This window comes from Aspergillus homomorphus, assembly GCF_003184865.1.
Source record: "Aspergillus homomorphus CBS 101889 unplaced genomic scaffold BO97scaffold_9, whole genome shotgun sequence".
NCBI classification, from domain to species: Eukaryota; Fungi; Ascomycota; class Eurotiomycetes; order Eurotiales; family Aspergillaceae; genus Aspergillus; species Aspergillus homomorphus.
Genome location: NW_020291895.1, coordinates 479,859 through 506,248, shown reverse-complemented (window position 1 = coordinate 506,248; position 26,390 = coordinate 479,859). Strand labels below are relative to the sequence as shown.

At 53.9% G+C, this 26,390-nt stretch overlaps 9 protein-coding genes across 9 annotated transcripts; 4 read left to right on the top strand and 5 right to left on the bottom strand.

Annotated features, from left to right (window-relative positions):
- Window positions 1-470: 470 nt before the first annotated feature.
- BO97DRAFT_340702 (isocitrate lyase/PEP mutase family protein) lies at window positions 471-1,642 on the bottom strand (the record flags this gene model as incomplete). Its single annotated transcript, XM_025691608.1, has 3 exons — window positions 471-1,093; window positions 1,150-1,297; window positions 1,385-1,642. 3 exons carry the CDS (start codon window positions 1,640-1,642, stop codon window positions 471-473), a joined length of 1,029 nt encoding a protein of 342 aa, XP_025553524.1.
- Window positions 1,643-4,095: 2,453 nt separating this feature from the next.
- BO97DRAFT_340857 (uncharacterized protein) lies at window positions 4,096-5,176 on the bottom strand (the record flags this gene model as incomplete). Its single annotated transcript, XM_025691615.1, has 2 exons — window positions 4,096-4,806; window positions 4,991-5,176. 2 exons carry the CDS (start codon window positions 5,174-5,176, stop codon window positions 4,096-4,098), a joined length of 897 nt encoding a protein of 298 aa, XP_025553523.1.
- Window positions 5,177-6,445: 1,269 nt separating this feature from the next.
- BO97DRAFT_469201 (putative aldehyde dehydrogenase) lies at window positions 6,446-8,195 on the top strand (the record flags this gene model as incomplete). The annotated part of the gene is made up of 4 exons (XM_025699819.1): window positions 6,446-6,529; window positions 6,591-7,041; window positions 7,122-7,827; window positions 7,911-8,195. Exons 1-4 carry the CDS (start codon window positions 6,484-6,486, stop codon window positions 8,193-8,195), a joined length of 1,488 nt encoding a protein of 495 aa, XP_025553522.1. The 5' UTR covers window positions 6,446-6,483.
- Window positions 8,196-11,623: 3,428 nt separating this feature from the next.
- BO97DRAFT_284037 (uncharacterized protein) lies at window positions 11,624-13,234 on the top strand. The gene is made up of 4 exons (XM_025691091.1): window positions 11,624-11,872; window positions 11,927-12,012; window positions 12,066-12,274; window positions 12,332-13,234. Exons 1-4 carry the CDS (start codon window positions 11,821-11,823, stop codon window positions 13,131-13,133), a joined length of 1,149 nt encoding a protein of 382 aa, XP_025553521.1. The 5' UTR covers window positions 11,624-11,820; the 3' UTR covers window positions 13,134-13,234.
- A 2,876-nt stretch (window positions 13,235-16,110) lies between these two features.
- BO97DRAFT_340836 (uncharacterized protein) lies at window positions 16,111-18,078 on the bottom strand (the record flags this gene model as incomplete). Its single annotated transcript, XM_025691614.1, has 1 exon — window positions 16,111-18,078. A coding segment is annotated over one exon (1,968 nt), but the record flags the coding sequence as incomplete, so codon positions are not given.
- Window positions 18,079-19,819: 1,741 nt separating this feature from the next.
- Window positions 19,820-20,223, bottom strand: BO97DRAFT_422784 (uncharacterized protein; the record flags this gene model as incomplete). Its single annotated transcript, XM_025696825.1, has 2 exons — window positions 19,820-19,837; window positions 19,939-20,223. The coding sequence occupies 2 exons, from the start codon at window positions 20,221-20,223 to the stop codon at window positions 19,820-19,822; spliced, it is 303 nt and encodes a 100-aa protein (XP_025553519.1).
- A 2,127-nt stretch (window positions 20,224-22,350) lies between these two features.
- On the top strand, window positions 22,351-23,414 carry BO97DRAFT_330118 (SMP-30/gluconolactonase/LRE family protein; the record flags this gene model as incomplete). The annotated part of the gene is made up of 2 exons (XM_025691338.1): window positions 22,351-23,039; window positions 23,156-23,414. Coding segments are annotated over 2 exons (948 nt in total), but the record flags the coding sequence as incomplete, so codon positions are not given.
- A 774-nt stretch (window positions 23,415-24,188) lies between these two features.
- BO97DRAFT_441806 (pectate lyase family protein) lies at window positions 24,189-25,408 on the bottom strand (the record flags this gene model as incomplete). Its single annotated transcript, XM_025698204.1, has 5 exons — window positions 25,272-25,408; window positions 24,975-25,201; window positions 24,843-24,928; window positions 24,705-24,790; window positions 24,189-24,653 (listed from the first exon to the last, which is right to left on the bottom strand). The coding sequence occupies exons 1-5, from the start codon at window positions 25,374-25,376 to the stop codon at window positions 24,189-24,191; spliced, it is 969 nt and encodes a 322-aa protein (XP_025553517.1). The 5' UTR covers window positions 25,377-25,408.
- A 225-nt stretch (window positions 25,409-25,633) lies between these two features.
- Window positions 25,634-26,338, top strand: BO97DRAFT_422781 (uncharacterized protein; the record flags this gene model as incomplete). The annotated part of the gene is made up of 1 exon (XM_025696824.1): window positions 25,634-26,338. The coding sequence occupies one exon, from the start codon at window positions 25,634-25,636 to the stop codon at window positions 26,336-26,338; it is 705 nt and encodes a 234-aa protein (XP_025553516.1).
- Window positions 26,339-26,390: the final 52 nt, after the last annotated feature.

Sequence of the window (26,390 nt, the reverse complement as noted above, 5' to 3'; positions counted from 1 at the left end):
ACGACATGTCCCGGTGTGTCCCGAGGATTTCCGGCCAGCGTGAGTGCGGTACGGAGTTGATGGGAGCGGAGATGATCGCTACGTAACATAATCAATAAATATCTTAAAAGAGGAGGGGTTGAAAGCAGAATATGGAGTACAGGTCATACTAGTAGATGGAAAGATAGTATTATTTGCAAGTCAGAAACACAGAAAGTTGAAAATCAATCATTGAATCGAGACCATTTGTCATTCTTTTGTTTATGCACACAATCATATATATCCCATATCCGGTGTGTATCTGTCTGTAAAACTCAGTGCGGGAGGCCCTCTAGGTACGATTTTCACTGCAGGGTGAGAATAGATGCTAAAAAGAAAAAGGTGGAAGAAGCAAGGGCAAGGCTGAGGGGGAAATGGGAATACCGAGAAAGAAGAAAAAAAAAAAAAAGAGAAAAAAAAATGGAAGGGTAACCACAAAAAAAAAAACAAATTTAAACACCATCGGAGAATCCATCGCCACCGGCCTCGGTATCAATGCGCATCGCATCCATCAATCCACACACCTCGAACAACTTCTTAGGTCCCATCCCCTCCGGCAGACCCACCACGCCGTCCTTCTTCAGGCGCTCCAGCGCGGCCTTGATGCCCATGTAGGCGGGAGTGATGCAGCAGAACGAGAAGATCATGATGCGGAAACCCATTTCCTTGGCCTCCTCGGTGGTGATGACGGGGCCGGCTCCATTCTCGACCATGTTCAGCAGCAGGGGCCAGGGGGCAAGGTCCTTGACTGCCTGCCGGGCCATCTCCTTGGAGGTGAAACCCTCCAGCAGGCCGACGTCGCAGCCCAGGTCGCGCGCGGCCTTGAGGCGCTTGATGCACTCGTCGTAGCCGTGCTGCTGCAGGGCATCCGTGCGCGCGATAAGCACGATGTCTGAGCGAAGGCGGTCCTTGGTGATCTTGGCGGCGCGCAGGCGCGTCAGCCACTCCTCTTGCGAGACCACGCGCTTGCCTGCCAGGTGCCCGCAGCGCTTGTTGGCGATTTGGTCTTCGATGTGGAACCCAGCCACGCCGGCTTGGATGTACTGCTGCACCGACTTGGCCACGAACAGGGGGCCTGCATTGTTGCTGGTTAGCCTTGGCTTGCGAGTGAGGAAACGGGAAATTGCTTACCTCCATATCCGGTATCCATATCAGCAATGAGTGGGGGGCCGTACGGGTCCAGATTGGCTATCATCTCGGCGTTGGTTCGCATCTCGTACAGATGGGCTAGACCCAAATCTGCTTGGCCGAGTCGGGAGGCAGTAGTGCCGGCTCCGGTCTAGAGCGGGTCAGTCAGACTCGGAACTATGGGGACTGGGGTCTGTGACATGAGTCCGGGGAGATGACGTGGAGGGTATGTATGTACCATGTACATCGCTTTGAAGCCAAGATTCATTGCAATCCGGGCGGACAGTCCATCGTATACACCGGGGCAAATGATCAGTTCGTTGCTTTCCTTAATTTGTCTGCGCAGCTTGGACGCTCCCGTCACCAGCTGAAGGTTGACAACGGGCTCCTGTCGCGAGCCATTGATGTCGTAGTAGCCGTCCTGCTCAACGGTGATGGTGATAGTGTTCGTCATGCTGATGGTGGAGGCAGAGTCAGGGGTATCAGCGACTTTCATTGTAATTAGAGATAGTAAAGAGGAGGTGATGATGAGAAGGAAATGAGCTGATGGTTGATAACAATGAACGGGCTCTTTCAAGGCCTTTATATGTATCTATCTGCTCTGGGTCTCGGCGCAATGTCTGTCCGCGAGGCAATTATCGATTGCCATGAGGACAGCGATATGACACTGTCTAGAACGGGCATCAGTTTCCTGCAACCCTTCTCCGATCATACTCGCTGTAACTCAAGGCCTTGGCCGCCGATTGTCGTCGTCAACTCCGGCCAGATATTGATACTAGGCATTCTTGGCCGCGATTGCAGCTGGACACCCCCATCCAGCTCGCCAACGATCGTGATTTGTTCTTGTGATGCGCCGAGCACGCCCAACCGTGATCCGACAGGAGAGAAGATAAGCCCTGGGCAGTTCTTCGTTCCCACCCTCGGCATGACGGGGGGGCTGAGCTGGAAGAGAATAATACGGGTGGAAAGCTGATAGGGTATCGGAGTCAGATATGCGCCACGAAGCGCCGATAATGCTTCCCTCGTCGCGCTGAATCCTGCGCCGGGGAAGTTTGGTCGTGCCGGGGGTGGTACAGGAGGAGGGCCACCGAGGGGGTGGGGAAAGAGCACCAGTTCTCAACCCGACTGGGATGCATGTCAGACATTTGATCACGCACAGAGCTGCTTTCTTCAGAACAGGTATCCATCCCCTCCCGGCGCCCCTTCTGGGTCGCAGGTGCATGGCGGTGATTGGGGGCCGACGACATTGATCTGCACGAATAGAGTCGTAAGCGGCTCGGCTGATGCACCGGAAGTTAAACGGCATCCCACCACGGAGCCGGGGGGCTACCTTGCCGTGAAGGACGTGGACCCATGGTTGGCGGAGAATCCGGCCAGCAGTGGCGTCGGAGGTAATCAGTCAGGATGGAGGGGTTCAGAAGGTGGATGCGTGCTGGTAGCTATACTGGAAACCGACGGCGAAGCCGAGATCTCACTGGGCAGCTGCAGTGAGTCTTCTCATCGCCGAAATTAGACTGCATTCGTGCGCAGGGGCCAAGTAGCTTGGCACCTTAGTAGTGTCAGTCTCGACCTGGGAGCCATGCGCTTGCTGATCCATTCCTTCTCTCTGCCCGTGCTCTTGCTGGTAGTATACACTCCGCGTGTTGTCTGTCTGTGACCAATTTGTGTAACAGGCCGGGTGGTAGACATCCGCAAGGGGTTCGACCCGGAGACTTGGTCTCGCGCAGGAGCCAAGTGCCGGATCCGGAATGGCAAAACGGTCTCGTTCGGCTGGGTGAACGGAATCCCAGGTCTTTGAAAGCAATAATTGCAATAGTATAGCCTCACCCTGGTGATGATACAAACTAGTGACGAAACCCACAAGGCTATTTGGTGGGAGGGGGAACGAGAAGGAAGCGGAGGAAGAGCAACAGCAACAGCAAGAGCAGCAGCAACAGGAGCAAGAGGTTCGGACCACGATGGACGTCGCGCGCAAATCAGCCGATTGGTTGTTTAGCGTAGATTGGCCGAAAAGCCAGGCGTTCCGCCCAACTCCGTATTTGTCCGGCTTGGCTGCGCTGCTGAGCGATCGTTGCTGGCCTGGGCGTCGGCGGCAGGACCCGTGGTCAATGCTATTGTTTTTTTGTGGTTGTTTTTGCGGTTATCGTGGATCATGTATATCTATGCGCATTTCACTATTGATTGATCCCTCCACTAGGGGTGAGAGTGCTAGGAATGATGCTGCTCAGTCTTGGGGTAATCCGAACACTGCCTTCTCCATGAATTCGGCCGAACAGCTTCGTCTGGGGAAGGGGGTTGGTGGGGAGACAGGGTCCGCGGTGGGGCTTAGCATTCTGCAGTATTGACTGCACTTTAAGCCTATACCCTGCACCCACACAAGCCAAATGACATATTAGGCATTGTCGGAGTACTGGGGCGAGAGGGGGTTTCGGCAAAGCACAGTTCACTTGCCCCGTGCTCTCAGCTGGTCCAGTTTTCCATTCCCATGGAGGTTTGACAGGGCGGGCTGCCTCTCATTCTCTGCGAGGGGCAGTGGTGTCTAACGGGGCGCCTTGATTTTTTCTTCTCTAAGCCACAGGGCCATATGTCAAAAAGGGAAAATGCTGTTCCGTTGATCGCGTGATCCGCGATTTTAGTCGAGACCACCAAGACGACCCTGAACATTCTTTCTAACCATCAGTGCGCCACATTCGAGTGTCACAGCTGCATTCCAATCCAGAGGCCGACTTTTGACACGGTCGGATCGAGTCCGACCGTGGAGAACGAGCCGCACATCTCCTGAGAAGCTAGGAAATGCTAGCGACGATCACAGCGGACGAGCAGCGAGAGACCTGGTCGTACCGCTGCCTAGCAGATATGCTCAGTGTTGAACCCAAGGAAGGTAAGTCGCACCATAACAATGATCATTCATCGCTCTTCAGGCCAGCTTTGATTTTGTTCTGACCCGTCCTATGTCGCTACAGCTACCCACGGATTGTGATTGGCGTATCCATAGGGCACCCACGAGTGTCGGAAATATTTCTCCAGCACCACCTGCTGATAGGTCATATCGTCGACACAATAACCACCACCACTGGGGCCAATGTGGGCACAATGTACGGCAGGGTTGAATTGCACCATGTTGTCATGCACTTCGCGACACAGCAAAGTGTTCCTGCCCATCTCGTACGGCTGCCCGAACCGAACCCTCTGTGTCAGAAAGACGACGCATTCCTCCTTGGAGGCGTACTGTTGGTTTGACCCTCGACAATGATCCTGATGTGTCTGGCAGATAGTGTCGGCGAGCAACGTAGCCACCCTGGACTGGATCTGGGCGGCATCGGTGAGGTGGAACATCTTCCCTGCGGCCTCCATGAGAGGAACGAAGAGGTAATCCAACCAGCGGAAGACGGCATCATACTGGGTGATCTTGCCAAACGAGTCGTACTGGAACCAGGTGTCAATGGCCGCGGGGATTACCAGCTGGAAGGTGGTGATGTTGAAGGTGATGAGAGTGGTGGCAGCGACGATGTTGTCGGTGGCCGCGAACTGCGTGATGTTGTAAGCGATGGGAGGCCCGAAGATGCTCGGATGGTCGGGCTGCGAGAAGAGGCCAAAGATGTACTCGTTGTTGAGTTCGCGACCGTCAAAGGTGCGAGTGGCATGGACTCGGCCTTGCACCTGCGATGGAGATTAGAGGTGATGGAAGAGAAAGAGGTGGTTGAAAAATCTGGGGAAATGAAGTTGTGGGGAAAGAAGGGAATTAAGTACAACCGGGTTGGAAAACCTTAGAAGCCGTGTTGCCGGTGATTGGTGGACCTTGTGCACAATAGTATACGAACGATCAGGTAAAAATAGTACCTACATTGGCAGCGAAGATGGAGGAATCGTTGGCTTCAATGTGCCCTCGATTAACGGGATAGAGGAAATTCTGCCAGAAATAGTTCTGCAGCATCCACAGCTCGTGGTAGGAGTAGTGAGCCTGATTGGGGCCGGCATTGACCACGGTGCTAGCGATCAACGGTGATAATAGCGTGAGGAGCAGGAACATCAACATGGTGAAGAATTGATTAACGCGAAGACGCCTAGTGTCCGCTTCGACACTACTGCACCTTCCCTTGACCTATTTATATCTGCTTCCATCCCGCCCTCCATCGTCCATGCGCAGACCCCGGGTCCTCACCTACAGGTTTATGCTTACTCTTTCACAACATTGACCCTGGTCGACAGAGGACGAATGAGTGATAGTCTGACTGCTATCCCAACCCCTAGCAGCCCCAGCGACACGATCAATATCTCTGACCTGCCCCGCTGCATGCTTTGGCTGCTGAGTAACGGCATGCCGTGTGATTAGACTCGAGAACCCCAAACATGCACAATCCCTACGCCGAATTCACTCCGACTTTCCCGCCCTGCTCGAATAAGGATCAACCGTACCGAAAATCCATGTCCGACCCGCATGAAGGTTGGGTAAAAGGTCAAATTGGATGGCTTCCTTGTTTATTGTAGCCCTGGATGAACTGTCAGCTGACAATTCCGACCTGGGGTCGTCGCTGAGCTTATTGACAGTCGGGGAAAGGACATTCCCAGTGGGTTTGGTTGTTGATTTGCTGCTATCACCCTGCAGAACATGCAGGCCATGATTCTTTCATCGCCGGGCTATTTCGGCGAATGATTGATATGTGGCTATCTGTAAGTGATTCAATGCTGTGTGACACAGTTGCGATTGCGATATGACGACATGCGCCATTTAATTGACCTGGACAAAGCCCTTCGGTCAGTTCCAACATGAATGGTTTCATGTCTGACAGAATCATGCGCTTGGCTGGAGTGGTTACCACAGGGAACCAATTGAGAGGGCATGCACGTTCAGCACATGATTGCTGAGTAAATGATTTGGTGAGCTCGTGCTCGTCCGTCGCCAGAGCGAAGATGATATAGGGTTGGCCCATATGAAGGTTCTCTGTTCCCTATTCACACAACAATGGTGAGCATACGAAGCGTTCCAATGTTGAGATTGCACCTGCTGGGGCGTGCACAATCACGCCTGCAAGCCGGGCCTGCGCAGTCACACATTAGTCACAGCACAACTCGACCGATAACTAGTCAAGTCAACAGCATGAATGCAAGTAGTCTGACGCCAAGATGCTTCCTATCTTTCTCGAATCTAAGTAATCCCCGCACTGTCGGTCGGAACAATTCCGAGACGCGGAATGAGCCCGGAATGCATGCGGGGCAGTCTTAAGCTTGGGGACTATAACTATAGCTGACAACTCATCAACCTGCATCTTCAATGTACTGTACTTGTTCAAGCCTACTTCACCCAAGCTAGCCTGAGACATAGCAGTCAGAGCGAAGATGACGCACATTACACTCACCGGTGCCAAGGGTCGCCAAATCGAAGGTACCGTCGAAGCTCTGCCATACCACTTCACGCTATCTGTACCCATCTAACCATCTCGCAGTCCCAACCACCCTCTTCATCAACAACGAATTCACCCCCTCCGTCAACAACGCCACTCTGGTCGTGGAAAATCCCACCACCGGCGAGCCACTGGCAAATGTGTCCGCTGCCAGCACCGAGGACGTCAACCGTGCGGTCGTCGCCGCCACGGAGGCATTCCCCGCATGGAAAACCACGCCGGGGCCCGAGCGCGCGGCCGTGCTACACAGACTGGCCGATCTGATTGAGCGCGACATGGAGGATTTCGCGTCGATCGAGGCCTTGGAAGGCGGGATCCTGTACACCGACAGTAAGAACCTCAACATACCGCAGACCGTCTCGACCCTCCGGTACTACGCAGGGTGGGCGGACAAGATCGACGGCAAGACGCTGCATATCCCTGGGGGAGTGGCCTATACCTTCCGAGAGCCACTGGGAGTTTGCGCAGCCATTGTGCCCTGGAACGCGCCGCTGTATGTCTCCTCCGTCTTACCCTTCACTGTCACGGTTCCCTTTCCCTTTGCCAATCATACTAACCCCCTTGACCTCCCAGAATGATAACAGCCTGGAAAATCGCTCCGGCCCTAACAACAGGCAACACACTCCTCCTGAAGCCCTCTGAGCTGACCCCCTTGTACTCCCTCAAGCTTGCACAACTCATCCGCGAAGCCGGCTTTCCCGCCGGAGTGATCAACATCCTGCCGGGCGACGGCCCCTCCGCCGGCGCCGCGCTGTCCTCCCACCCTTCGATCCGCAAACTCTCCTTCACCGGCTCCACAGTCGCCGGCCGCGCCATCCTCCACGCCTCCGCCTCCAGCAACCTCAAGCAAGTCTCGCTCGAGCTAGGCGGCAAGGGCCCGAGCCTGGTCTTCGCCGACTGCGATCTGGCCAACGCCCTGCTGTGGACCCGCATCGGCATCACCGCCAACAACGGCCAGGTCTGCGCGGCCGGGTCGCGTATCTACGTGCAGCGACCGATCTACGAGCGGTTCCTGGAGGCCTATGCGCGGGCCGCCGCCGAGAACGTGCCGATCACTGGAGATCCGCTGGAGGAGAGCACGACCAAGGGCCCCGTCGCAAGCAAGGCGCAGTTCGAGAAGATCCTCGAGTATATCGCTTCCGGGAAGCAGTCGGGCCGGAGGCTGTTGTTTGGCGGGCAGAGGGTCGGAGAGAAGGGGTACTTCGTGCAGAATACGGCATTTGCGGACGTGGGGCAGGAGGATCGAATTATGCAGGAGGAGATCTTTGGGCCAGTGGCGGTAAGCTTTCTTCTTCTCTTTCTATTCATTTCTCTCCCCACGTCTTCACAAGTAAGGGTTGGAGCTTGGGCTAACGGAAGCAGGGCATCGCCCCCTTCGACACGGAGGAAGACGCCATCCGCCTGGCCAACGACTCGCTGCACGGGCTGAGCGCGGCCGTCTTCACCAACGACATCAACTGCGCCCACCGCGTCACGGCCGCTCTGGAGACGGGCCAGGTGACGGTCAATGCGTGGGCGCTGCTGAGCGCCAACGCGCCGTTTGGCGGCGTCAAGGAGAGTGGGTTCGGGCGGGACATGGGAGAGGAGGCGCTGGAGTGCTGGACGACCGTCAAGACGGTCAAGTATAGCATTGTGCCGCGGTTGTAGTTGTAGTTGCAGTTTAGCTAAACTCTCGCTCAAACTATGAACGTGCTCGATTGACCGCACTGCACTACCAGTCACCCTCTCTACGGCTTATCCCCGTCTGACTCGCACAATTCACCCTTCTCTCCTACTCCAAAACCTGCCGGTATTCCTTAGATGACTTAGGATACCACCGTCTGCAGACATAGCATGGCTCCATCCCGACTTGGGAGATTCGCATCCCGACTTGGTGTCGCCCATTAATCAAAGCCCACATCAAGTGACTTCTTCTCATTGCGCTCTAGTAGGTCACGAAAAGGAGGTACAGACCGTAGCGAGCCATACAACGACACTAAAGCCGACCTCCTCCCTCTACCGGCCCATGATCCTTTCCAACGTCACCCAGCACATTTGTGGCACTGTTCAAATTCAACACCCACCACACGACCAACAAACTCCGTCCAGACAAAGCCACGAAATTACGAGCCCAAACAAGCAATCAACACAGGAGCGAGTTGTGGTAAATGGCCATACCGAGCCACGCAAAGTACGCCACAGCTTGGCAAACCAGCCACATCGTGGCAGATGAGTCATAACCATGTGCATCCAGAGAAATCGTAAAGCATGCAACATCGATGACACATTCTCCCACATGACACTACGAAGTTGAATCATATATACATTGCGTGAGCTTAGTGGCATTCGACGACCCAAGTCCGACCTTGACCAGCACTTCCCAAGACTACCTATGCATCAAGCCAGACCCAAGCCCAGCAACAGGATATACTAGGCTCTTCCCTCTGCCAAGAATACAACACAAGACGTAAAGAGTCACGCAGGAGTGAAGCACTCCGGTGGGAACATCTCGTATCAAACCACAGTCTCGGTGCTCACATCCTGCACTGCAAGTTTAGCCCAGCATAACGGTCCAGCTCTGCAGAAGGATCCCACCGGAAAACTCCCGGGAAACGCTTGCCACTTTATTGCTCCCTGGGACGATCCACTCCGATCCTTCAGCACGGAGAAGAGGATGGATAGGGTCATGGACCGGCTGGATTCTCCGAGGAAGGGCCGAGCTATGATGCTTGGGAGCCAAGTCTTCCAGACAGGTAAATATTACGATTGAAGATGAGAAGGTTCGAACCCAGGAAAGTTCGCATTGGAGTCGAGCTTTATGGTATATAAAGGGGCTGGTTAGCGGAATTGTGTAGTGCTTATTCAGTAGAATACATAGATAGCTAATCCCGTTGATGATCCATTCACAAACAATGCAGGACCGTTCATCAACGAGGATAAGACTCATAGCCTTGGTTATTATTATCAACCTTTTTTGGGAGGAAGTCAAAAGAGCGCTAATCCGTATCCACTCTCAAGCATATCCACTCCGTGGATCATAACTTCGTAGATTAAGAGTCTAAGACACCTTGCAGAAGGATCCCGCGCAGGATGCCCGTTCCTAGAACATGGCAATATCTCTGCATGTCTCGCATATAGTATCAATCGATAGACACCACCACATCTATGATCACCTATATATCTCATCTGAGCGCCAACCGGTCCTTATCTGAACAGGAAGCATTTAGCGAATCTGCCAAGGTAGGCAAAAGCCTCGGGGGCTGCGGTGGGGCGGGAGTTCGGGGTATTGGCAGTGTAGCCACTGGCACAGTCATGACAATAGGAATCTGATAATGTTAACCTAATGTTCATTTCTGGCCAATCGATTCACGAGTTCGATATCGTCTGGTTATGAACAGGGTCGTCGAGTATACCCCAATGGTAGATAGATGTATAGATTGTGTTGCGAAGTCGAGGTCAGGCCAGCAGGGTCCGGTAGGCAACTACATTTGGACTGTGTGTGTACAGCCTTGAGAATGGGAAGGTGCAAATTTGCGACATCGGAAAGAGAGATGTCTTCTATTATCGGTTTATGAAGAGTCGATGCAGAAGGGCATGGCTTTTGTCCTATGTTCAGATAGGTACAGAAGAGAGTGTGTGATTCATACCCTTGAGAACAGCATGGTCCGTAGCGTACAACTCGGCCACGAATCTAGTGAACAATCCAGAGCAGTGAGCTTGAAAAGCAATCGTCTGTTGAGAACGACGTGCCGTATTACGGCGCGCCACGGTTGACAGCCCTGCTGACCCTTGGGATGGTCAGGCACCAGGACGGTCTCGGACGTATGCTACGATTCTGACTTCGAGACCGACCAACACGAGCAGCTCACCTAAAATTCCCCTGGAAGCAAGCCGGCGAGGATTTGAGTTTGTGAACTGAGTGGGAATCGGGATGCCGTGGGGGTGGGTTTGCGAGGGATGATGTCTCGTGTGATAAAAAAAAGTACGGCAATGCAAAGTTTGGGTGGCATGAATTTGCAACCACTCGACAGCCTATCGGATACCCGCTTGGCAGTACTGGACCCGCTCCGGTCAAGCCCTGAAGCCTCAGGCCCAATTCCAGTCTCCGATATCGACCCGACCTCCTTCCTTCCTCTGATTGATGGATGACTGCTTGTTTTTAGTTTACCTCTTCTTACGATGGGTTATACACCACTCAGAAATGGTTTGCAACGGGCGACACAGCTTGCAACAGTGCCAGCCAGCCAGTCCTCCCACCCAATTCAAAGATGTGAGTCGCGGGATGTCAATCAGCCCAACTGCGTGCGGGATGCGGGAAAGAATTTTCTCCTGTTTAAAGTTTGCCGGTCCAAAGGAAAGCCGGAAAGTGTTTCAAAGATAGATGGTCTCCAATTTACCAAGGTGATGTCAAGGCTACTTAATCGCATGGAGTGCCTGGCTGCCTGGTTCAGGGACCCTGTCTTGTCCTCCCACTCTCCCCCCTGAAAGTGCTCCTCCGGGGTTTCCTGGGGTTGCCACTCCAGATAGTCCACCAATTTCAAGTCGAGGGAAGGATCCATTTGGAAAGCATATTCATATTAAAATCATCTCTAGTCTTCCCCAATGCTAAACCCCGCCTTATGAGTGTCCAGGAACAAAGAATCGAAAAGAAAATGGCTAAATCCGCCGATCACTGACACTGTATCTCACTGCAAGGGCAGACTGTGCCTTTGTCGACGGCGCGGCCTTTGATCGATCGCCGCGATCGGCCGAAGAACCACGTGTGCCATGGAGGGAGCGCTCTCCCAATATGGACATTGTCCATGCGCGAAATGGAGCGTTTCGTGGTTCAGTGGACCGTGTGCTCCGTAGCCCTGAGTCTGGTACTAGCGGAGCCCGTATTCTGCCCTCTCTTATCATTTAGAGTAGTCCCTGATCCCCTGCTCCGACTCCCCCTCGAGTCATTTTAGAAGGCGTGTGGCCCCAGTCGCCTTTCCTCGCCCTCCCCAATTGTTTGCTTCCGCAATGATAAACTTTTTGAGAGCCACGTGAAGATTTGGTTGACCCCGCCGGCGTGGCGTCAGGCGCGTTGAACTATTATCGCTGGATCGAGATAAACCGAGCGAGAGCCCTCCCCCGAACACCGCTGTCAGACCGAGTGAGGAACAAAAAGGGGACGACAGCCCTACGGTTCCTGGTTTGACCCTCAATCTCTTAACCTCTGAATCAAGCCAGATGACTCGGATATTGAGGGTGCTCGAATCTTAACTGCCTTCGTTTTCAGGCTGCCCCGCCAAGCCTCTCCGACTTCAGGATGACATCCAGTGCGAATACCTGGGTGTGGTTTGCAGTCGTGCTGCTTATCGGTATGCTCCACTAGTGGCCTGCTTCTGCGCAATGCCCTCTGACAGACAGCATAGCACTCATGCGATTTGTCTCTCGCATCTTGCAAGTCGGTTTGCCCCGCAACTTGCAGATCGAGGATTTTGTGATGCTCTTGACCGTGGTACGTATATGATGTTGCGATTCAATGAAGATCAATACTGAGTAGTATACTAGATACTTTACATATTACTCACGGTCTTCCTCATCCTGGTCGCTCATCATGGGACCAACGAAATCCCCATGGACCAGGTCGATAGCGTCGATCCCGCCACCATCCCCGACCGCATTGTTGGCAGCAAGATGGTCATTGTGGTGGAACAGATGTGGCTGGGGGCAATCTGGGGTTGCAAGGCTTGCCTGCTCTTGCTATACTCGACCATGACGTAGGATTTTCTTTGAGAAACCATCCCAACAGCACTCAATGACTAACGTCGCCACAGCAAGGGACTCTCGCAGCATAAATGGGTCAAAGGCATCAGCATCTTCTGCGCCATCTCGTTCGTCGTGATCGAGATCCTCTTCTTCGGCGGCTGGTGCCACCCTTTCTCGGCCTACTGGAGCGTGCCCCCGAAGAGCGTTCAATGCTCCGTGTACCGCAATCACCTCACCCTCACGCTCGCGCTGAACATCGCCACCGACCTGATGATCATGGCCATCCCGCTCCCACTCCTGATCAAAGCCAAGCTGAACCTGACGAAGAAGCTGACGCTGCTGGGAGTCTTCTCGCTGGGGGCCTTCGTGATCCTATGCTCGATCCTGTCGAAATACTACTCGCTGTCACAGCCGTACGGTGACGAGTGGGTGGACTGGTACGTGCGCGAGGCCGCGACGGCGGTAATCGTGGCCAACCTGCCGCAAACGTGGACGCTGTTCCGTCGGATGTTCAACCTGAAGGGATTCCTGCACCACTCGTCGTACGACCGCAGCCGCAGCCGCAGCCGCAAGAGCAGATTCACCAGCCGCTTGGACAGCTCGACCATCCACCTGTCGCGCTTCCGCAACGGCGACAAGTCGCAGCTGCGCTCCACCATCGACCGCACCGAGTCCGGCGAGCGCATCACCGAAACCCCCCTGGAGATCTGGGAGCATCGCCAGTTCCACGTCACCAATGAGGCCGAGTCGACGCGCCGCAGCCCGAGTCTGAGCGACACCAGCAGCGCCGCCAGCATCGAGTTCGAGGGGGGGAACTTGCAGGGGCCCCAGGTCAAGACTACAGTGACCACTACCACGACGCCGATATAATCCGAACAACTATCCAAGCATGGCGTTTGTTTATTATCAACAATGAGGGACTGACCAACCCCTATCACACTCGTTTGACATTTCCTTTACCTATCCAGATACACACATAAACGTGAATGTTTTTACCCCCGATATGGGACCTCGATAGACGATAGACACTAATCCGAAGACCATGACCCCCCCCCCACGCTACGTGTTACAATGAGAGGCGGGTATAACCTGCTTCTGAATCAACCCACACTGTATGTACAAGGAGTACTTCTCATCCCGCTAGTCACTAGCCCTAGTCCGTGAGCTAATGACGCACATTGCCCCGGGGCCCTCCAAATTCCAAACACATCCCATCACTCTCGGGGATCTACAAACCTATCATCCAACTGTAACCGTAGCACCACCAAAAAGCCCATACATAAACCTTGACACCCTGCAACCCCGCCCAAAATAAACCCACAATCCCTCCAAACACACGCATCTGCCCCTTCCATCCTTTTTTAGAAACCACAAACCCCAACCGAACCGAAATAACCGAAAGCGACGCTAGTCAGACAAGGATCACATTCCTTAGTCGCACCCCACCCCATCACCCCGGTGCGTTAGACTAGGCAGTGGGCAGCAGTAATCTCGGTGAAACCCACAATCCACTGTGCCGCAATCATTAATTGGACGGCGCTAGATGGCGTGCATTAGTCCCGGGACCGTGACGCACGCGGTGCTTGTATCTGTCTACGCTATGGGAGGCCGCCTCTGGGGGTTGGGTAGGTTGTTGTGGTGATTTGCTGTTGTTGCCAGGTGTTGCTGGAGGGATTTCTGGGTTTGAGGGCTGGGTGTGGATTTTGATACCTTTTTGGTGGCGGGGATTGGGGATTGGAGGGTGGGTCGGTGAATTTTTTTTGCTGTTGAGGTTCGGTTGGTTATCCTTGCTGTTGTAGGTAGAGATACTCTGTTTTGTCTGTTGTTGGTTAGTTTTGTTGTGGGGGTCAAATGCTGGGTCAAGAGCGCTGTCTAATGCTGTCGCAAATAGTGTTTTCCTGTTTAGTCCTGTGGGAAGTCATATGTGTATTAACAGCCTGCTTTTGGTCCAGGTGATTATAGATAGAGATTTGGACTATGAGTTGGAGTACCAACTGGAAGATCAGGTTGGCACATACTATTTGCAAGTCGTTAGCGTATTCCTTTCAGAACCTAAAGATGGCTTGTTCTGACAGACCGAGTCACCAAGCACATCGATATTCTAGATTCGTTGCAGGGATCACTGTGAACCACACGTGTCTGGTCTGGCTCTGATGCCTATGGCTGTTTGTAAGTGGAAATAATGATCGCAGATGAGAATCTATTGGATGGATACACAGTGAATGTAGCGCGCTCACCTTACCCACGGAGTCTTTTCCCATGGCCGTCGTGCGTTTCTCTCCGTCAGCCGTGTGTATGCTCCGTGATTAGATGGGATGTAAATTTTTATCGAACGAGGTCCTGGACTGACATTGCGACAGAGTGGTATCAACAGAAATCTTGCAGTATCAGTTGACTTGAGCAAAGCCAGATACTCGAGTCTGTATTATACATCAGCTAGAATGTTGAAGCAGCTATGCATAAGTTATCACATAGCAGACTAAGAGGGTTGGTATTCACTATTTATAACTAACAGATAATAATTATAAAGAAGAATAATCTATTAGTATTAGTTAAAATAATATTTATTTTTTATTTTAGTCAATTAAATAAAAGTTACTATGATTCTCACAACACAATACAATGGCAACCAGTGTCTTAAAAATCAGTGGATTTTACAATCTCTTTATAGAAGAAATTGCTTTTCTAAACCGCTAAGAACATGCATCCCATGCCGCTTGCAATGGGCTACTGCCTTTTATCGCTGTCCTTCTTTGGGAGGTTTGGCCGTTATTGTTCAAGAGAGGACGGACAAGTCATCATGGTATGCGCTGCTCGGTTCGATCGCCACCCTCATCCTGCAGTTTCCCTAGCCAGTCTTCACCACGACATCACTGGAGCACCAAGATACTGATGGGCCTTACGACGTAGCCTGTCCGCCGCTCTTCCACAGGGGAGCAGAGTCTCCTGAGGGCTTCCAGCCGCCTTGCTTGTAACCAGACTCGTTATCACTAGATTTCCAGCCGCCCTGTTGGTAGCCGGGCTGATTGTCGGAAGGATTCCAGCTGCCCTGTTGGTAGCCGGGCTGATTGTCGGAAGGATTCCAGCTGCCCTGCTTGTAGCCGGGCTGATTGTCGGAGGATTTCCAGTCGCCCTGCTTGTAGCCGGACTGATCATTACCGGAGGACTTCCAGTCACCTTGCCGGTAGCCGGACTGATCATTACCGGAGGACTTCCAGTCACCTTGCCGGTAGCCGGACTGATCATTACCGGAGGACTTCCAGTCACCCTGCTTGTAGCCGGACTGATCGTCAGAAGGCTTCCAGTCGCCGCCTTTATAGCCAGACTGATTATCACCAGAGGGTTTATAATCGCCACCCTTGTAGCCAGATTTGTCGTTACCAGAAGACTTCGAGTCACCACTCTTGTAGCCAGACTGATCGTCAGAGGGCTTCCAGTCTCCGCCCTTGTAGCCGGACTGGTCGTCAGCAGAGGGTTTCCAGTCTCCGCCCTTGTAGCCGGACTGATCGTCAGAGGGCTTCCAGCCTCCGCCCTTGTAGCCGGATTGATCGTCAGAGGGCTTCCAGTCACCCCTCTTGTAGCCGGACTGATCGTCAGAGGGCTTCCAGCCTCCGCTCTTGTAGCCGGACTGATCGTCAGAGGGCTTCCAGCCGCCACCCTTGTAACCAGACTTGTCATCGTCGGTGGACTTCCACTCACCCTGCTTGTATCCGGACTGATCGTCACCGGAGGGCTTCCAGTTACCCGGAATGAACCCGGATTGGTCATCGACGGAGGAGTTCCATCCGCTCTGCTTCCAACCGGAGTCGTCCCGATCCCAGCCGCCGTCGTCGCCCGAGACCCCCTGACCCTTGGTGGAGCAGAACTGGAAGTCAATGCATTGCCCGGTCGCCAAAGCGCAATGCTTGCCATTGAAAACCTCCCCGTCTGGGCATCCGGGTTCCGTCACCAGGACACACTCGTGGCCGGTCTCATCCAGCTTAGTCCCGTCGGGGCAGCGCGGCGAACCATACGCCACGCAGTGCGTCCCGTCGAACTTGAAACCGTCCTTGCACCCGGGCTCGACGTTGGACACGCAGTATCCGTTGTCCACGTGAGTGTTGGGCGGGCAGCCCGCGGGCCCGCCGTAGCAGTACTTGCCGTTGTAGGTCGTGTTGCCGTCACAGTGCGGTGGCGTAGTCGAGATACACTCGCCGTTCTGCGCGGTGTAGCCCGTCGGGCAGCGCCGCTCGCCGGTCCGGAGGCACTTACCGTAGCGGAAGACGAAGTCGTCCGGGCAGTGGGGCTGCTCGAGCGATTCACAGCGGCCGTCGACCAGTTTCTGGTCGCCCGGGCAGCGGAGACTGTCGTGGATGCACTGGCCGTTCTGCAGCCGGGTCTTAACGTCCGGGCAGACTGGGGGCCGGCTGATGATGCACCAGCCCTCCTTGCTGGGGACGGCGTTGTTGGGGCAGCTGGGCCCCTTGGGGGAGATGCACTTGCCGCCGTCAAAGGTCGTGTCGTCCGGGCAGCGCGGCTGCGTTGTTGTGATGCAGTCCTCCCCCTTGAGTACGCCCTTGTCGCACTGCCCGACGGTCGTCAGCACGCAGCGCTGTCCGTCCCATTTGGCGTTGTCCTTGCAGCCGGGGGTCTCGACCGCGACGCACAGGTCACCATCCTGCCGCGTGTTCGGTGGACACACCGGTTTCTCCCGGTAGACGCAGTCGTTGCCCACTAAGACGCCGTTGTCCGGGCACTTTCGGGAGACTTTCTTGACGCACTGGCCGTCTTCATGCTGGGTCTCATCGGGGCACCGGGGCACCACCTGCAGGATACACTGGGTTTTGTCCAGCTTGTACTCCGGGGGACAGACGGGTGGGGGATTGGTCTGCTTCGTGCAGCGGCCGTGAAGAGCGGGTTCTCCATCGGGACACTTGCCATCATCGCCCGGCGCTGAGGCGCACACCCTGCCGTCATAGGCCATGCCCTTCGGACAGCAGCGGACGGTGCCGTCGCTGGGGGACCGGGAAACTTCAGTGTCCTTGCTTAGACACTCGGGGCCCTGGTCAAACACGCAGCGGTCACCATCCAGATGAGTCCCCCGGGGACACTCCCCGGGTTTGACCGTCCAGTCACAGGTCTGGGTGGTGGGGTTGTAGGTGCCTTGGTCGCAGCCCGGGCCCTGCATGGAGACACAGTGGCCATCCTTGAAGATGCCATCGAGACAGTCGGGTCCCTGGGTCGCCACGCAGTGGCCACGACGGTTGTCGTACTCGGTTCCCGGCTGACACTTGGGAGGGGCGTTCTGGACGCACACCCCGCCATCCAAGGTGGCATCATTTGGACACTGAGGGGGACGATCGCTCGCGCAAGACCATCCGTTGAAATGCTCCCCGTCCTCACAGCGAGGAGGCGTCTGAGAGGCGCAGATATTGCCTTGCAACTCGTAGCCCTCGGGACACCCAGGCTTATCCTGGGTCACGCAGTGATCGCCGCGGACGATGGTTCCATCCGAGCAGTTGGGGGGCTTCTGGCTCACACAGAAACCGTCTTTATAGGTGTATCCGTGGTCGCAGTCCGGGTGCCGATTCGCAATGCACCGATCTGCGTCTCGCTTGAACCCGTCCGGACATTTGGGGACTGCAAAGACACACTCCTCCCCATCGAACTCGGTGCCTTCGGGACAGCATCGGATGCGACCCGACTTGTTGTCCGTGGACGGCAAGACGTGGTCAAGACTGAGGGTGTTACGGTCACGGCAGGAGGGGCTCAGAACCTGCTGGTCGGCGGCACAAAGGGCCCCGAGCAGGAGGAACGGCAGTAATGCCGATCGCATGTCGCGATGACGATCGAATTCAATCCTGGTATGGTACGAAAGAAGAAGAGAGATGTTAGCATGCAGCTTAGCATGAGAATCATGAATTGTGACACAACTGTGATGAGTCCCCCTCTCTTGCTAGTGTTTAAATATTGCCCATAGCATGGCCCCGCGGAGAGTCACGGAAGACGTACTGGAGTCGTACCTTCCGCATCCTGCCAGTGTAGTTGCTCATATATCCGTCATGACTCGATTGAAACCCATTCAATCTCATTACCTAGAGGCAGAGTGCCCTTCGAAGCCGCATTCGGAGGTAGAGCGAGTGGTGAATCATTGTGGAAGAGGGAAAAGTCCCGAGGTGAGTGTAGTAGAGTCGTATTGACTCATTGACTTCAATGGCGAAAGAATAACACGGTGTAGACCGGGCCTAGATCTGACGGGCTTGCCGGGTTCAGCAGAATTGACCCAAGTCGACTTAGAAAATGGTTGCCATGGCCGCAACAGGCCTCCGGACCAGAGGATACACAGTTTTATGCTTCAATACCTTATCGCAAACCGGCCGCATGCTAACCCACAGACGGATGAAAGATTCAGAAAGTGAGAGCACGGGTTTCGTTCCCGGTAGCCGTCAACATTTGAGGAAGGTTTCAGCCGCGAATTCCGCGACGGCCCTGTCAAGATTGGAGTCCTCGGGGTCCATTAGTTGCCGATGTCAAGGATATGGAATCCGGCATGTCCATTTGCGGAGTCCAGGGGATGGACACTAGGCAGATGGAGACAGGATCCACTGGCTTCACAATGCTACCTTCTACCTTCTACCGACCGCTGTTGGTTGCCAGAGACATGGGAAGTAGGCCCTTGCTCCAACCAGGGAGGCAGGATGCAACCCGTAAACAACTCCCCTCCTACCTTCAAGGCTTCCCCAATCACACAATTAAGCTAAGACACTGACCCGATTAAAACAAAGCATTCCTTGCAATTGCCGCGAGTAGAACAAAACATGCCTGGGGCCCCACATCTAGACTCTGGAAAATAATAGATGATCGAATGCTTCGTAATCTATCTAGTAAAAAAGGGGCAAGAAACTTTATGCATGTTTAATCCCGCATTGAATACGATCTGTTATCCTCAGCTTTCTCAGCTCCGTGGTTGCAGTTGATCAGAAGTGAGGAAACAAAAACGAATGAGTAGGGTTGTAGGGTTGGAGGGTTGGAGGCGTTAAAATGTCATGAGTGTTTAAGTTAAACTCTAAAAGGCAGAGTCAAGTAGGTTTCCGAGTTGGCGGGAACACCCAGTCTCCCGGGTGGACCGCGGACCCGGGAACAGTCACCCGCAGATCGCCTGGCCAATCACACCCATACATTCTCTCCTTGACAGCCTATCTCCGGAATGGCGGTAATTGTACCCCAAGCTAAGTCTAGCCCCACATTTTACTGTATGTTGTGTAACGTTATGAATACCAGCTTGACACAGTTTAAACCAACGGAAATTTGTCCCTTTGCATTTGCACTACCGACATGGGAAAAAAAAATGCTGCTCCTGCGCAAAGAGTGGCACTGAGAAGGAAGAGAGAGAAACAGGGACCAAAAAAAAAAAAACCCATGCCAAGGGATAAGTCCTTCAATTCCTTTTTCCCCCCCGCGTGTTAAAGTCATGTCCGTCCAATAATCTCAGTCCACCTCTCAACGACATCCATGGTCTTCTTTCCGCATCTGGCGGCGATTGATGGGAATTGCAAGAGTTATGTTGGGACTGTCATTTAGATTTTAACGCCGAACTGCCTCGGAAGTCAGCCAGCCCGTTCGGGATGAAGATTAAACCTCGCAAGGTAAAAAGCAAAGACGACCACAAAGATTGGCGGGCAGGAGAGTTACATACCCAACCGGCAACGTGGTTGGCCAAGTTGTCGACCCCGCAGACGGCTGTCAAAGCATTGGAGGTACCAGTTAGGATACCACCGCGGCCGTACTTGCTGGCCTGACCGTGCAGGCAGGTCCAGTAATCACAGGTCGGCCCGTCACCGGAATCTCCCTGGTCAAAGCGCCCCAGCATCTCGGTGAGGCAGTGCTCCCAGTCATTGTATTCTGCCTGTGTGACCTTCTGGGAGACAGCGTAGACGGACGACGCCGAGAGGAGAGTGGTGAAAACAAGAGTGAGCTTCATTTTGTTGAAGGGTGTAGAACTAGATTGGTCGGCCGGTTAGTCGGAGAAAGGGAAACAGGCTCGTAGGGGTCGCAGAGAAGGATAGCAACGTACTGACTAGGTGGGAGCGATGAGGCGCGTTGCTTTGACTTTTGGTCTGAGGACGTTGAGTAGATTGTGAATTGTGTTGAAGGAGATTTTGGCCTGGAAATAGCTCGTCTTTTATCCTCGTTGCCAAGCCTTCTGGATACTGTGTTGAGGCTTGAACAGTATTCCTTTCCAGTAGAGTTGCGACCTTCATCTATAGACTCTGCTGTTTCCGGATGTTATGAAGCCAGAGATGCATCATAGCGTTACCGTGGGTGCACTGACAAGCAACTGTACGAATTCATCCTGAACTACACCCACCGGAGACTGTGTGGGTAAAAGGGCTCGCCTCGAACCTGTCTAGGCATCATTGATTGAACTGATTGAGCGCAAGACATCAATGACAGCAACTTTCAAAGGCCAGGACATGCTACCATGATGGCCTTTCACCTTCACCGACCGTCCTGGGTATCCGAAGTATGCGGTACCATGTTGCCGGAAGAAGAACCAGGCTCAACCCGGAATTGCACTCATTTCTCTTCTAACCACTGTCCCAGTCACGCTGTAAGTATGATGTAGACTGGGCTGCAAACAGTATACAGTATCTGAGCGACCGCGCCGCTGATACGACCCATGTGCGCGCAGGATGCTAATTTTTTATCGACAGACATTTCATCTTGGGACGATAGACAGCAAAGCTTAATTCTCGATTGACAAACTTTTACTGTAAAGCTAGGGTTGTTACAGAAGCACCCTTCCCCCCACCGAAAGCATCCATCTCATCCATAAAAATGAATCTCATCTATTTTTTAAACACCGTCTCGGGCATAGAGTCTTCGTGTAGGAGTAGTTCCGTTCAGCACCTGTTTTACAAAGCCACAAAGCTCCAAATTGCAGCTCTATGATCTCTTATAATCCATTGCAGGACTGTCTTCTGAGTCAAGGTTCTTATTTCCGCTGAATTCTCTACTCTAAGCAACTACATACCTTCAAAATCTGCACAGGTGAGTTTGGAGTACGAAGTAGTACTGGGGCTCAAAGAAAAAATACTTGTGCTGGTAGCTGATTGGTTTTTTTCTATAAAGCTTAATATATTGAACGATCGAGAAAAGCTTTTCTTGCTGCACTTGTCACTTTCTGATAAGGACCGTGGTGGCATTCCGTCTTTCCTCTCTATCCTGTATTACAAGTATGGTGGAGGATCTTGTTTTGGGAGCGGTCACAGTAGTACTATCTGGGCTATTCTCAGGGTTGCTATGGGCGCTGTTCTGGGCCGTTTTTTACGGAGTATTTTGGGATGTCCTTCTCGAGCACGCTAGCCTGCTGGACAGCCTTTGAGTGTAATCTTCATGGTGTGACATCTGTTTGCCTGGCTGATACCTGATTATTCGCCTGGGCCCTGCTCCTAATCTGGTTGTTGGTTTTCGATGTATAACTAATTATTACTGTTAATATTCTATTTATAACCTAAGGCTACTAATACCCTCAGTCTGCTATGCAGTTCGACATATTTACCTGAATTGCCCAGAAAAGATCTGCACATATCAACTCAACGCATCGGATCCCAAGCTGTCTCGCCAGTGGTTCTTCGGATCCTCCGGATGGCTGACACCAGGAGCATGAAGTTGAACAATCAGGCGACAGTCTGAAAGATCATCCTTTGAAAAAGTAAGCCTTGGCACTTGGAAAATCCATCCGACATCTCCGCAGCGGGAAACATCCCGGTGAAACTCCAGACAGAGGGCATCGATCGACGATCTTTTCGAAATGTGGACCCGATCCTGATCTTGGCGGGATGATATCCAAACTCCGACCCTAATCAGCTCGATCAGGGGCTTCCACGGCCCAGATTAGGCAAATGCAGTCTTCTGGAAGCTAGAACTAAGGGAATAACCCCTCTCCACCCGCCCAGCCCCTTATCACTTCTCAACCACATGGAATCTTTATAAGTCAGGCCGCACCGGAGACGCATTCCACCACTACCTTCTGCACAGCGCCAATCGAACAACCACCATGACGCCCCATCTCCTCCTCCCGCGCAGCATCCCAATCAACACCTCGTCGGCCTTCGAAGCCCACGACCCGCGCTTCCACAGCATCACAGGCGCGAATCCCGCCCTAACGCTCCTCCTCAGCAGCGCAACCAACACGCCGTTCGCGCACGAAGCGAGCGTGTACATCGCGGGCACCAACACCCTCTACCTAACAAGCAACATCCTCACCGACAGCGCAACCAACACCTCGAGCATCCAAATCTCGAAGATTGCTCTAGACAACCACCCGCTAACCGCCGAAGTCCTCCACCTAACCCCAGCAATCCCGAACCCGAACGGCGCAACCGCACACGACAACGGCATCCTCTTCTGCGGACAAGGCACAGCAACCGCACCAGCCGGGCTCTACCAGCTCACACTCGACCCGCCCAACAACAACACCGTAACCCCGGTCCTCACCAGCTTCTACAGCCGCCCATTCAACTCCCCCAACGACGTCGCCATCCACCCCGCCGACGACTCTATCTGGTTCACGGACCCGGACTACGGTTATATCCAGGGTCTGCGGCCGGCGCCTCAGCTTCCGAATCAGGTGTATCGGTTTGAGCCTTCTACGGGAGCTGTGAGGGTCGTGGCGGATGGGTTCGACAAGCCGAATGGCATTGCGTTTGCGCCCGATGGGCTGACGCTTTATGTTACCGATACTGGCGCTGCGCGCGGTGATGGCACGGTTGATCTCGCTCGTGTCGCCACTATGTATGTTTCTTCCTTCCTTCCTTCCTTTCCTTCCTTTTCTGTTCTCCGGTGAGCGTGTAGACGGGGGCGGTGTCCCCTGATAGTTCTTGCAGGGATAGTTGGTGCTAACGGCGCAGATACGCGTTCGATATCCGCGCTAGAGATGGAGAGCCGTTCTTAACGAACCGGCGGGTATTTGCTATGGCGGATGCGGGCGTGCCTGATGGGATCAAGGTGGATGCGGACGGCAATGTGTATGCTGGTTGTGGGGACGGGGTTAATGTTTGGTCTGCTGGGGGTGTTTTGCTAGGGAAGATTCTGGTGGAGGGCGGGGTGGCGAATTTTGGGTTTGCGGGGGCGGGGAGGTTGTTTTTGATGGGGGAGACGAGGCTTTGGGAGGTGCTGTTTGGGGAGCATTAGGGGTTATTTGTAGGGTTGAGGTGGCTAGGGAAGCTGAAGGAAAGGGGGGTCCGGGGGTTCTCCCCCGAATACACTCTATCTCTGGTTTGAGATTGAGGTAAACCGGGGAGTGGAAAGGAAGGGGGGTCTGGGGGTTCTCCCCCGGTTACACTCTATCTCTGGTTTGAGATTGAGGTGGTTCGGGAAGCTGAAGGAAAGGGGGGTCTGGGGGTTCTCCCCCGGGACGCTTATACTGGTAGCGATATTAAGATAGAGGTTGGTTGATGTAGAGAGTGTATACATCAGTCCAGCCATGACATACACGTAGCATGGTGATAGATCGCGGGATTATCGGTTAGCGGTTAGTGGAACGTGAAACACGGCTAAATTAAAGTACCAACGAGAGCGCAGATGGATTGCCGAAGATTAAACGAACCATCGCGGGAGAGCCTGGAGGCCGAGGTGGCCCGAGCGCAGTGGAGGCTCGGGCTTGGCATGGCCATGGCACGTTTCAACTTCTCCTTATACTTCGCTTGGCGTGTGGATGACGACTACGTTAGTTAACTAGTAACTAGCCGTGTTTGGTTACAAATCAACTCATCTACATCAGAAAACGTGCACACTGGTTGTGGAAAAGACCAACTCAATTGAGAATAGAATAGAAAATAGGTGGAACGCTGCCTGAGGATCAGACAGGTTCAAGAGAAGCTAAAAGAGTGAATTACTACCACCTCCACCTTTCACGAAGTTCCGCCACGGCGTGCTGCTTGCTTAGAAGATAAGGGTCTGGCCGGCAGTGCCGACAACCGCGCTCTTGACCTTGCTGGAGCCGAGCAGGGTGTACGAGTACGGGACCGAGGTCAGGGTGCCCTTCTTGGCGGTGTTCTTGCCGGAGCCGAAGTCGTTGCCGTTAGCCACCGCGTAGCCGTTGTCGGTCGAGTACAGGGGCTTCTTGGAGCCGCTGAAGACGTTGGACTCGACCAGCAGCTGGGCGCCGTCGCGGGCGTTGATGCCGTCGCTGACGTCGAGGTAGTAGCTGTTGTAGACGTGGCCGGTGCCGAAGCGGAACGAGGGAGCGCGAGAGTTGATGTTGTACCAGTAGTTGTTGGCGTACGTCACCGTCAGGTGGCCGGAGTCCTCTTTCGAGTTGCTGTCGGAGTGGCCGACCAGCGACGCCTTCCAGTGGTCGTGGATGAAGGTGTTGGAAATGGTCACGTAGTCGGATCCGTGAGTGACCTGGAGGATTGGTCAGTGTTGTGCGTTAGGAGGAGAGGGGGGAGAGCGTACATCGATGAGACCATCATAGTAGTCCTTGTCGTGGTCACGGTCGGAGGACACGTCGCAGTGGTCGACCCAGACGTTGTGGGATTGCTCTTTTGCGAAGGGGTCAGTCTGGCTCGCGGGGAGGGTTCCGGCTTGACTTACGAACGCCAATGGCATCGCCGTGGTCGGCCAGCACCTTCTTGACACCCAGATTGCGGATGATCACGTTCTCCTTCTTCTTGACGAGGCTGGGATGGTCAGTGGTCATCATATCACGGGGGGAAGGGTCCGTACAGTCCGAATCCGTCAAGGATGGCGTTGGCGTCCTTGCCGATGATAGAGGTGTTGCTTCCAACCTTAACCTGGTCGGCGGCCTTGCTGATGGTGCCGCTGACATACACCACCTTCTTGTCGTCGCTCTTGACGGCCGAGGTGAAGGCAGCGTAGGAGGAGACGGTGGTCGTGGTTCCACCGGATCCACCGGTGGTGCCGCCGTTCAGGCTGGCGTAACCGAAAGCACTCTGTAGGAGGTAATTGTTAGAGTTAAGATTCTGGTAAGTCCAGTCAGACACCGCAAGACAGCAAACGTACGTCGCTGACAGTGGCACGCTTAGCGTGGGTGGTGGCAGTAGGAGCAGCCAGGACCTGTCCAGACAGGAGGCCGGCCACAGCAATGATCCACTTGAGGTTCGTCATTGTGAATAAAAGAAGGGAGAGTAAGACTATAGTTGGAATAGAGAAGGAAAGACAAAGTGAGAGTTGGCTGATGAACGAGAGAATCCCCGGGATGGAAGAGCGCTCTTTATAGTTGTGGTTGCTTGTGGCCTGTCCCCTTCCAAGCGCCCTCATCAAACGGTATACATCGTCAGGAGTCGACCTGAGGCTTGGCTGGACCCCATCGCCATAGGTGGAAGGACTGTCACGATCCGCGGCCAGTATGGCCTTCTAGGCGTATGGGCGCATTCAAGCTCGCATGGCGACTAATTGTCCGAGCCGGCAGTGGCTCGCCAAGCTGCCAGTCAAAGCTCTTGGCTGAGACGGAGCTGCGACCGATCCAACTAGGGTTCACGGATGAAGCGGAATGCGGCACTGCCAAGCACGAATCTTGGGGGGAACCATCGAACTCTAGTCTAGCTGCCACAAGAGAACTTCCACAAATGGAGCTGGCTGTTTCAGAACGGTTGCCAAGAGCGCGGATGTTTGACTCCATCGTGGCTGTGCTGCGCTGCTCGTCGGCTCGTCTTGGCACCCCAGCACCAACCGGTTTCTCTGCTCATGTATATCAGATGTTCTTGGCGCTCGCATGGGTGTCGAGACCAGTCTACGGCCGGTTATTTACCCAACCGAGGCATGTTGAGTCCATACGTCTGGCTTGGCACCGTCCCGCCACCATCCCCTTAGATGGTCTGCGGAAGACCGGTGGAATGAAAATCGGTCTGTATTGGGATTCAGGGGCTTACACGTGGCTTACAGACTCTGTCAAAGTTCAGAGCTCTTTGGCGGAAAATGATGGCTCCAAGTCTTCTTATATTGTAGACACTGTCGATCTCCTCTGCGCGTGGAAGAACGTGATGCGGAGAGACATACCGAACATCCACGACTCGCTACACAGACACCATGACTTGTCCAAATCCAAATCGTCCGTCTGCTCGTTGTAGAACTTACATTCGCCGGTGCATCTCCTGACAAGGTGATGCTGGTTCCTCAAGC